The sequence below is a fragment of the Stegodyphus dumicola genome, chromosome 4, assembly GCF_044657685.1.
Source record: "Stegodyphus dumicola isolate Sdum_Otavi_A_Nest chromosome 4, ASM4465768v1".
Taxonomy (NCBI): domain Eukaryota; kingdom Metazoa; phylum Arthropoda; class Arachnida; order Araneae; family Eresidae; genus Stegodyphus; species Stegodyphus dumicola.
The window spans coordinates 139,746,353-139,757,991 of record NC_140771.1 but is presented as its reverse complement, the minus strand read 5'-3'; the positions used below and the strand labels follow the sequence as shown (position 1 = coordinate 139,757,991).

At 31.5% G+C, this 11,639-nt stretch overlaps 1 protein-coding gene across 1 annotated transcript in view; it reads right to left on the bottom strand.

The window, feature by feature from the left end:
* Positions 1-1,937: 1,937 nt before the first annotated feature.
* Positions 1,938-11,639, bottom strand: part of LOC118199127 (mpv17-like protein 2) — a 29,829-nt gene continuing 20,127 nt past the window's right edge. The window contains exon 4 of the mRNA XM_035370927.2: positions 1,938-2,635. Coding sequence (XP_035226818.1) covers positions 2,597-2,635 — 39 coding nt within the window. The 3' untranslated portion in view covers positions 1,938-2,596. The remainder of the gene's footprint in view (positions 2,636-11,639) is intronic.

The following is an 11,639-nucleotide window of genomic DNA, read 5'->3' as shown; positions in this document are numbered from 1 at the left end:
GCATGAAAGAAATTAAGCAAACAAAACAAGAAAGAAACAGTTTTTCACAGACGATTGAGTATTTCTCATTCAATTAATTCAGTTTTCACTTCATGACAAGGCAAAAATACATAAAAACTCAAAATATCTATATTAAAAATTACGAAGTAAATCTTAAACGCTTATTTCCTCGAAAAAATTCCAGAAAGGATTAAACATGATTTAATTCGCAATAATAAATGAAGGCGATCTTTGTTGTTGTGAAGCTAAGTTTCTCTAGATGGGCAACAAATCCACTAGTCTCCTGTTTCAAATGTAAACATCAATGGCCGCCATTAAAAAAGGCTTAGCGGCAATTAAACAACTTTAAAATTGCCGATAATTCTAAACATATTGCATACAGATTTACTAAAGGCATAAAACCCTTAACTGGAAGATAAAAACAACATAATTCAATCATTTTTAAAGCAAAAAATGTACAATTTACAAACATATAAGAGTAAAGAAACTGAGATCACTGAGCTGGGTAACAGAGTGGATATATTTATAAATATATTTTTATACGTTTGGCGCGGCTGATTGAAACCAAAATACGAGGTGCACATCTACATGTTATAATAGTCTTATATACAAAATTTCAACGTTCTGAAGCTAGTCATTTTTGAGTTATGCGAGATACGTACATTCGTACGTGCACACGTACGTACATACGCCACGAAAAATTCCCTTCAGAATTTATTTTAAAGCAGTTTTTTAGTTTTTTTGGGGGAAAAGAGTCTTATTCTGCCCTTACGTACAGATATCACGCAGAAACATCGTTAAATTGCATTCGAAAGTGGTCAAAGTGGATATTTTCGTTGAAATATGCTGCCTGAAGCTTTTCGCGATTACAATACTTCCTTTTTACTTCGTACAAGGTAGTAAAAAGGAATTTTCCAATTGCTGAAGAGATGTGGAAATGTCATAGAACAAAATGGTTCTTATGAGCTTCAATGAAAATTTGTACTGCTTCATTTCTATTTATTATTGAAAAACCACAGAACTTTCAAGATGACGCAGCATTTTAATACCATAGCTGGCTACCTCAAAATCTGAAAAACTACAAGGTTTTTGCACTTGCAGAGCAATGCAATTTCAGAAGAACACTATTAGCAAATCTGATTTATTTTACAATGCAAATTCAGGTTAATATACTAATTATAACATGTTTGTGATTATTGCAAAATACATTAAATTAATGTTTATATTTAATTCATTATTCTAAATTTTTAATTTCACTTTTAGTGTTTGGCTAATTGCATTCACTTTTATTAATTTTCGTAAATTTTTTTATTGAAAACCCAAGTAAGGAGAAAATTTTTTATTAAGTATAATTAAACGGTAAAAGTAAAATTAATAATAAATGTGCATATAACCATGAAAATAAACTTAGTAATGTTTAGTAGATAATAGTAGTCTATAACTTCAAAACATTAACTTAATAAATGTCACTAACAAAATTATATATTTTATATATTAAGTCTTCATAAAATGTTCCATAAAACTCTGCAATAGATTAAAATGCATATCAAATAAAAGTTAATCCGAAAGATATTCAAAATCATTTGGGGAAAAATTGTATTTTTAAAATTGGAGTTCATCTAGAAATGATAATATAAGAGTTTTTACATTTTTTATCAAGCGCCCTCCCTTTTTTACCATTTTGGCTTCCTATGAAATTATTCATCAACAGTTCCTCTAGAACTGCATTTGAAAAAGATGATTTAATTTAGATAAATTTTAAAAACTAGAAGATTTACTGGGAAATGTGATAAAAGCCAGAAGTGTCCCCATTTTACAAGAAAAGTAGCAGCCCAGTAACATTATGTTAAAATATGCATCAAAATGTAGAATATCAAAATTTTCAAATTTAAAATAAATACTTCTTATGCACATATGATTTGTATAAAAGAGAAAAATCTGCATCAAAAACATTTAGTTTGTTTATTAATTTTTGTATAAAGAAATTTGAAATAAAATATAATATAGCTTGAATATTTATATTAAAAATATATAACTAAATTTCCATATAAAAATAAAATTTAGGTCTGAAACAAAATTTTTTATACAGGTGTTAATATACATATTCACCTGTTTACGAGAATTTTAAATTCCACATATCAAGGTTTTTATCTATAAATTTCTATATCTGATATGTGCTTGAATGTATTATAATAAAATTAAGCCATAGTTGTACAATCATAGCCTAATTTTTCGGATCTTTGACAAACATTACTAGCATTTAGATGCAAACAAACAAAGCAAAATGATGCCAAATTAAACCATATGATTGTAGATTTTGTATAAATGCATGGTTATAAAACATCAAACAATAGTATTGGAAAACATTCTGATGTATTTAAAATACTAAATAAATGTTCTTCATTTTTAATACATACAGTATTTGATTCCCAGCACTCATTTAATATCTATGCAAATGCTGATTAAAAAAATAATAACTATTAGATTTCCATAATGGTGTAAAACTCGGGTTTTGCTGATATATCACATTCCAACCACTAGATGAAAATAATTTTTGTTCACAACAGCACATCCAGTAACTAAGTTAAAACCATCTTTATAAAATGTTCTTTTCTTTCTGCTCCTTAAGATCTTCCTAGAAAGAAAATAAATACTTAATAGTAAAATTTTCATGTGTAGGAAGACAGTTTCAGAATGCATAGCAATGTATATATAAAGTATCTTACTAAAGACAAAATATTTACATCAACTAAGAAGATTTAATATCAAGTTATATGTAGTATTATTTCTACATAAAGTTATATGTAGTATATTTAGAAGATCATTAAAATGTTTCACCTGAACTTAAATATTAATGTAATGAGATTTAAAAGAATAAATCTCTTTGATAGCTCAGCAAAGCATAAAACTACAAATATTTTTACAAACATGAAATTTTAAAATTTCACTACAACATTTGTTAACCTTAACCTTTCAAAAAACTTGAAATTATATGCATCTCTCAGGTAAGGTTTCTGTCAAAAGACATATAGTTTTTCCAGAGCAGTGGAGATCAGGAAGAAATTAATAAGAATAATGTAAAAGAGATAAAGCTTACTTGCATTATTGTTATTAATTTCTTCATGAAAAAGCTAAAGCAGAGAAATTTACAACAAACAATTTAACCTGTTTGAAAAGAAATGTTTTATTACTTCTGCAATAAAATGGAAATTAAATTATTTTGTAAAAAAAAAAAAAATCTAGTGTAAAGTGTTGCAGAATTATACATTAACTAAAGTTACATTCATTACACATTTACTGAAGTTACATTCAATGATTTTTTTCCTCTCAAAAATGTTGCCCCTATAAAAAAAAAAATTATCATTACAATTTAAGATTTTATAAATGAATTGTTCTTTTTAAAATTTATATATTTAAATAATACTTCTTAAATATTTCAAATTTGCAAAACAGATTATTTTATGCAAGAGGAAAAAAAAAAAAAAAAAGGTTTCATTTTGTTGTAGTATTTTTGCATGATGTTAATGATGAAATAGATTCAATTTTATAACATATATATGAAATGTAATTTCTCATACATTATTTGTTTTGTGCAGCCGGGGCAACAGGAATGAGACAAATTTTGGAATATAAAGTGGTAGGTTTATTTTAGCATCCATCTCGTAAGCTTCTCCTCGTACCTCGAGCAGAAGCCCTACTTATACATATGTGTACGTCACGAAGCTCCTCCAATCAGCGATATTAATTGAAATCACGAGGTGACGCTATCTTCTCATCAGGAGTGTTCTTAAGTATTTTATGTAATATGACAGATTTATGAGTTTCGCGATTTGGCGGGCGCCAACAGGTTAATATATTTTATACTAAAGAAAGGATTTCGCCAAAATTTAGGAACAGGGATGCAATTTAGGTAGAGAATCGCCAACACATTATTAAGCAATATTAATAGAATTTAATTTAATCAATTGTTTTAAAAATATCATTACAGATTATCCCCCCCATCTGAAAAGGCTTGCTGTCGCGGCCGTCGACCCAAGACAGTCCAGATAGTGAGAGCAGAAAATTTAGTTATTAGGAAATTAAGTGAGTAGGAAAACTGATTGTATTTACCTCAAGGGACACAAAATGTTTACATAAAATATGACATAAAATATTTGAATATAATTAATACAGTATATAAAATATAATAAATGATTAATGAAATTATAATATAGTAACTAAGTGCAGAACAAATAAAGCACTAATAACACATTGCTGGTTAGCTACGCGGCAATAGGAAATAGTAATATAACTGAATTTGTAAGTTTATATCTTAGGGCATGCCATTCACAGTTTGTGTATGAGTCCATACAATCATTAGAGTTGTCATTCAGTCTCATCTTCAGTCTTTTACTGGTCTTTGGAGATCTCCGGATCATTTAATTAGCGCTAGAATTATGGATCAGCATTGGCACTGAAAACATTTGAGTTTTTATGTCACGATACTAGAGCTCTTATCTCTTGTTGAAAATACACATTTTGCTAGGTTTTTAACATATTTTGTCACTCTATTTTTCTCTTATTAATGATAACAAAACAAAATTTAACTTCCAACATCCATACCAGTTTTTTGTACACGATGCTGCAGAAACAAAATGAAATTCAGAAATTTCAACAACTGAAATTTAACTTTTTCAACTGTTGCTACAATTTATAACACAAACATAGGAAACCATGAGCTCAAGGAAATGTGAGGGTATAGTACTCTACTTGTAGTATAGCCTCAATTGAGTGTTTCCCACACGGAAAGTGCATTGAACCTGAAACTCAAGTTTGAAGGAGCCCAGTAAAAGAAAAGGGCAGACAAACTTTTCAGACACTGAGAGATAAATCAATTATTAAGGGGGACAACAGGATGAAAACTAAAAGAAGGGTTATGGATAGTTTATTGATTTATAAATTTTGATTTATTCATGATGTAATTTAAAGTTCTCGGGTGGATAATAGAACCTTAATTTTGACGCATGTACAATCTCAGTTGGTTTCTTCGTGTGAAAATTTTCCCTGTCGATTTCATAATTAACTTCAGATAATTTATTCATAATCCGATAAGGGCCTGAATAGGGTGAAGTCAATTTTCTAGTATTTGGGTATTCAAATTCCTCGTAAAGGACAAAATCTCCAGGTTGAAATTTAGATTCTACAAATCTGATGTCATATCTAGTTTTATTCTTTCGGTGGTATTCGATAGTTCTTTTCTTTGCTAAAGCCCTTGCTTCATTTAAGGAAGGGTATTTATTTTGATCAATTGGAGATTCAAAAGGGAGGTTACCAAATAGTAAGTATGCTGGGGTGAACTTAGTTACCGTATGAGGGGAGTTGTTATATTCGATAACAACTTGCTCTAGCACTTTAGTCCACGGTACTTTTTTAGAAGAAGAATTTACTTTACATTTTAGTCGACTTACTATTGATTGATTTACTCTTTCTACTTTACCATTTGTCTGGGGATGGTGAGATGAAGTTAAAAGTTGTTTAACATTATGCTTTTTAAGAAATTTTTTGAATCTAGAGGAAGTGAAGGCTGCATTCCTGTCACTCAGAATTTTTTCGGGGACTTGTATTTGAAATATTTGTTTTAGACAATTGGCATAGGTTTCTGAAGTTACACTTTTAGAGGGAAACGCCCAGACATATCTTGTTGCATGGTCAATAACTATATGCAAATATTTTTTTGTAGAATTATAATAATTAAATCCTCCCACAGTGTCAATAGAGAGACATTCGAAAGGTTTGTCGGTTGGGGGTACGTCTTGCATAAGACCAAATTTTTTCTGTTTTTTCTTTTTATTAAGTTGACAAGTATGACAATGTTTAACAAAATTTCCGATATCTTCGCTAATATGAGGCCAATAATATTGAGGGGTGATTAAGTTAAGCATAATTTGAACTCCCGGGTGACCAAAATTTTCATGGGTTTTATTCAACAATTTTAATCTTAAAGATTTAGGTACTACAATTTTATAAAAATTCTTTTTCTTAATTACCATCATATCATTTATCTCTTGGTAATTTTTTCCGCAGACATTATCAGTTTTTTGTTGTTGGATTATTTCATTTCTATCAAGTAAATGTACATAATGTTGGAGGTGCTGTGAAACAGGATGTCTAGAAAGCATGTCAGCTTCAATATTGGTAGAGCCCTTCTGATACTTTACTTCATAATTGAACATACTTAGTTTGAGTGACCAACGGAAGAGTCTACCTTTTAAATTTTTAACATTTTTGAGCCAAACGAGGGCCGCATGGTCCGTATGTATAACAAATTTTTGTCCATGCAGATAGTAATAGAATTTGTCTAGGGCATCTACTATGGCCAAACATTCTAACTCAGTAATCGTATAATTTTTCTCATAATTTCTTAAAGTTCGGGAATGATATGATACAGGGTGAAGGACATCATTTTCATCTGGTTGTTTCAAAACAGCTCCAACAGCAGTTTGAGAAGCGTCAACAAAAATATGACATGGCCTACTGGAATCATACAATTGTAAAACAGGTTTGGAAATCAGTATTCTTTTCATTTCGTCGAAAGCTTTTTGACATTGGTCATCCCATTCCCACTTGACATCTTTTTTCAAGAGTCTGTTTAATGGAGCTCTAATAGTTGCATAATTCGGAATGAATCTATGATACACATTCACACTTCCCAAAACTCTTTGTAACTCTTTGGTGTTACTGGGGTTTTTAAGTTTCTTAATAACTTCTATATTATGGTTATTGGGAATTATTCTACCATTTTTTATTTCATAGCCAAGAAATGTGATCTGATCTCGGGCGAACACACATTTGTTTCGATTCAATTTAATATGCTCCTCTTTAAACACCTCAAATAAAATTTTTAAATGTTCTAAATGTTCCTTCTCAGAGGAAGAGTAAACGATTATATCATCAAAGTAACTGCAAGCGAAATTAATTTTATTTTTTGTTAATATTCGTCTAATTGTTCTGTTAAAAATTGCAGGTGCATTTTTGAAACCAAAAGGGAGTCTTAACCATTCGAATAATCCAAAATTCGTGCAAAAAGCTAATTTCTCAGTATCTGCAGGGTGAATCGGGATGTGCCAGAAACCAGATCTCAAATCAATTGTAGAAAATACTTTTGCTTTACTTAATTTGTCTAAGAAAGTGTCAATGCGAGGAAGAGGGTTTGCATCTGTTTTAGCCAGGGAATTCAATTTTCGATAATCTATACACAATCTAGTTTTTTTTCCTTCCTCACGTTTAAGTACTAAAGTCACGGGGGACGAATATGGGCTACAACTTTCTTTAATTATACCTGCTTGTAATAATTGATCAATTTGGGTCTTAATTTCCTCTTCTTCCATAGGGGATGTTCTATAAGGTCTTAATGATACAGGCAAATCAGAATTTAAATTAATTCGTTGAGGTTCAATATTAATTTTTCCTACATCATACTTATTTTTAGAAAACACAGATGAATAATCATTTAACAATTTTTCCAAGTTATACTCTTTGTTATCGACAGTATTAGAAACAGCATTTTTCACATAAATGTTAGACTGAGAAACTAATTCATTTGGATTTGTAGTCCGAGATTTACAGGTTGGAAAATTTCTTACATCATCATCATCATTATTATTATTATTACTAACACATGGATAAACATTTGTTGTACCACCTTGAAGTTGGAGGTGTAGAGATATGGGTCGGCTGTCAAAATGGCAGTCATCATTAAGTACAATAGCTCTCTGTTTAATTTTTAAATTAGTACAATCAATACTCAACTCAAATAATTTGCATTCATAAAGTCCTAAAATTACATAATTCAAATTATTATCAAGAACAAACAAGGTAATTTGTTTACTAATCCGTCCAATTTTCATTTGTATACAACATATTTTGTTGAAGATTATTTTTCCTTTAGTTTGGGTTACTGAAAATGATCTAACTCTTTGTACTTTTAAACGTAATTGTCTAGCTGTTTTGGAAGAAATTATTGATATGGTGGCACCACTGTCTACAACACACTCTAGACGTTTCTTATTGGGCAAATATCCCGACACCTTTAATAGTCAACTACTGTGAGGGGTTACTGGGGTTGGTTCTATTGCAAGGGGTGTAACATTAGGTGTATCAGATCTCTCCCTTCTGAAAGGACAAACCTGAAACCAGTGAAAAGCATTTGGGATTCCGTTCCGGGTGCAAAGTCTACAGGGACTAGGTGGCAATGGCAATCTATTTTGAGAATTATAATTATGATGGCTTGTAAATCCTGGACCACTGAACCGATTATAAAAATTACTTGGTCTCTGAAAACGTTGGAAATCGTTGGGTCTAGGAGAATCTTGTCTCACAGTAGCTGAAATTCTACTTCTATTAAATCGATGGTAATCTTGAGAACTGTTCCCAATCGGAGTAACAAATCTGGGAGGTGCACTTTTGATTTGTTGATTTTCGCTAATCTTAATAAGCTTATGGACATGAGTAAGCCAAGAGATGGGGTCAGAGGGTGCGTTGATCGTCATTAAGGATTTTAATTCTATAGGAAGGCCATCCGTCAGACCCTCCAAGATCATTTCATGAGTTAGATTTAATTTTTTACCAATATCTAATTTTTTGCGAAAATATTGCGTTATGTCCTCTTTATGATTGTACTTGTAATTGGCAAAATCACCAAACGTAGTTAAAGTGGGGTCGAAAAAATTTTCCTTTAAAATTTGGACTAATTCCACATATTTAGTAATTTTATGGCAGTTTTTGACATATACGCTAAGTGCATTACCTTTTAGATATCGAGCTACATTATTAAGCTTCCACGTTTCATCTTTATCTAAATGAGTTTTGTTAAAGTACTCAAGCCATGAATTTATATCCATATCATTCTGCGCGTCAAAGGGAATTATACTTGTTTCAGGTTCAGCGCTAGCTGCCCTTAATGAATCATCAGGATCAGAGAGGTTTTCATTAGCCATTATTCTTTTAATAATACTTTCATAAATAAAACTAATAATACTTTATAAATAAAACTAATAATACTTTCATAAATAACTAATTCAAAAATAATACTCTTTAAATTTTCCCAAAACAATATTAAAACCAAAATACATCCTTTAAATACCAAATTTAAAATACATTTATACCAAAATAATACTTTTTAAAATTTTCAAAATAAAAACACTATTATTAAATCAGTAATTATAATTCAATAGTAATAATATCATTTGCATCGCCAATCTTTTTACTAATTGCTTCTGTTTGACTTATTGTGACGAGAATACGAGTGATGAAATCGACACGAAAATACACATTTTTGGGCACTCTTGATTAGATTTTCGCAAAACACGATCAATCACCACACAAGCACAAAGCTCTCGAGAGCAACACAGAACGGCGTAGACGTAGGGAAAGATTTCCATCCTCAAAAGTAGGTCAACGGTAAGAGCACATTTGATGAACGACGAACTTTCGATGGAAACACAAATCACACATCACAGGGGGCAGAAGGATGCTTCTCTGGACGTAAAATAATCTGCAGAATACCAGAATACAGGTAACAGAAGGATGATTCTCTTGAAGCAAGAACGCCTAGCGAAAAATGCAGAAACATAGAAGTCGCACAGCGGCAAATTCATCTAAAGTGCGTAACATTTTATCCATATAATCCTTGGGGTATTTTCTTTTTTAGATAATCCCTTTGAAGGTGGTATCCTACCGGCTTTCTGAAATGTAATTTCTCATACATTATTTGTTTTGTGCAGCCGGGGCAACAGGAATGAGACAAATTTTGGAATATAAAGTGGTAGGTTTATTTTAGCATCCATCTCGTAAGCTTCTCCTCGTACCTCGAGCAGAAGCCCTACTTATACATATGTGTACGTCACGAAGCTCCTCCAATCAGCGATATTAATTGAAATCACGAGGTGACGCTATCTTCTCATCAGGAGTGTTCTTAAGTATTTTATGTAATATGACAGATTTATGAGTTTGGCGATTTGGCGGGCGCCAACAGGTTAATATATTTTATACTAAAGAAAGGATTTCGCCAAAATTTAGGAACAGGGATGCAATTTAGGTAGAGAATCGCCAACACATTATTAAGCAATATTAATAGAATTTAATTTAATCAATTGTTTTAAAAATATCATTACATATATATCTATAATATAATGGCTTGGAGTAAGCTGCAACATATTAACAGTGGTTCCCGAGTTATAAACCTTGGGAGGAGGGACTTTACTGTATAGTCAGAAAGATGAAACTTGAAAGGAGAAACTTGTAGACAGGTGTGGCTGAATTTAATATAATTTTTATTGCTGGACATGAACTATTTGAGGCCGAGTGGTGCAGTGGCTAGCGCATCGCGCAGCAGCACCACAGGTCCGGTGTTCGATCCCCGGGTTGGGCAAAGTCGACTCAGCCTTTCATCCCTTGATTTCCATTCTTTGGGTTGATAAAATGAGTACCAAGTTCGCTTGGGGACTAAACACTGGGGGGGGGGCTGCGACAAGCTGACCAGTTGTTCAGGGCATATGTTTACGCACCCCGGGGCCCACGGTCAAGAAAGCAGATTTCGGGGCGCTGCAGGCATTGGCATACTTGCCAACCTATGACACTCAAAAATCAGGAGATTTTTCACAATGTTAAAAAGACTTTTTAAATGATAAAAAATATAGTTTTTAATAATGAATTAACTTTAAATAGTTACTAATTCTTAAATGCAAGCAACACAAAAATACCTTACACATAAAACCATTTTTATTACTTGCATCGTTTAAGAAAACAAAACAACAAAAAAAGACATTTTAATCAGTTTTCGTACAAATGTTATGGAACAGTGGCAGATTTTGCTTTCGTTAAGGAAAAAACTTCATAATTTTGTTCATAGCAATTGTCACGTAGGCCTGCTTTCGCTAATAAAAGTTTTTCTAATGTTCACTAATATTAGATCTAAATTTAGTTCTCATTTTCGCAACACTGAAAAATCCTCTCATACTCTGCATTACTATGGGGAACTGTCAAGATGGCCAACATAATTCTAGGCAGTTTACTATATTTTAAAGTTCCATCAGCACATTTCAGTTTTCCAATTAAACTCCACTAAATGTCAATCCAGCTGATTTTATAACTTAATCCAAGTTTTCTATTCGTAAACTGCAAACTTGCGACCGCAATACTTATCAGTGACAACATCAATATCATCATCTTTCATGACTAAATGAAGTAACACAGGAAATCTGTTCAAAAAGTACCTTATATTAGAAAAAAATGCACTTGCTAGAGCAGAAACATCAGCAACTTTAGCATGCAAAATCACTTCATCGTTGACTGGAAATTTATGTAGTATATAATCACATACTCGACAGAAGTAACTTCTAACATGAAGATAAAACTTATTTTTGTCTTCTTCTGAAAGTTCTTCCACTACTTTTGTAGTTGCGGCTCCTATTACCAAATCTTCATCTTTCTTGTGATTTTCTATTTCACCATAAATCACATCATATATAGAATTACAAGAAAAAAGGCTCCAGTAAAAAGGCAGAAAACAAACATTCTGCATTAATAACTTTTTGGTCTTTTGTTTCCGAAGAAAAATTTAATTTTTCAGTTTTTTTCCAAAACAACTCATGTTGTCCTTG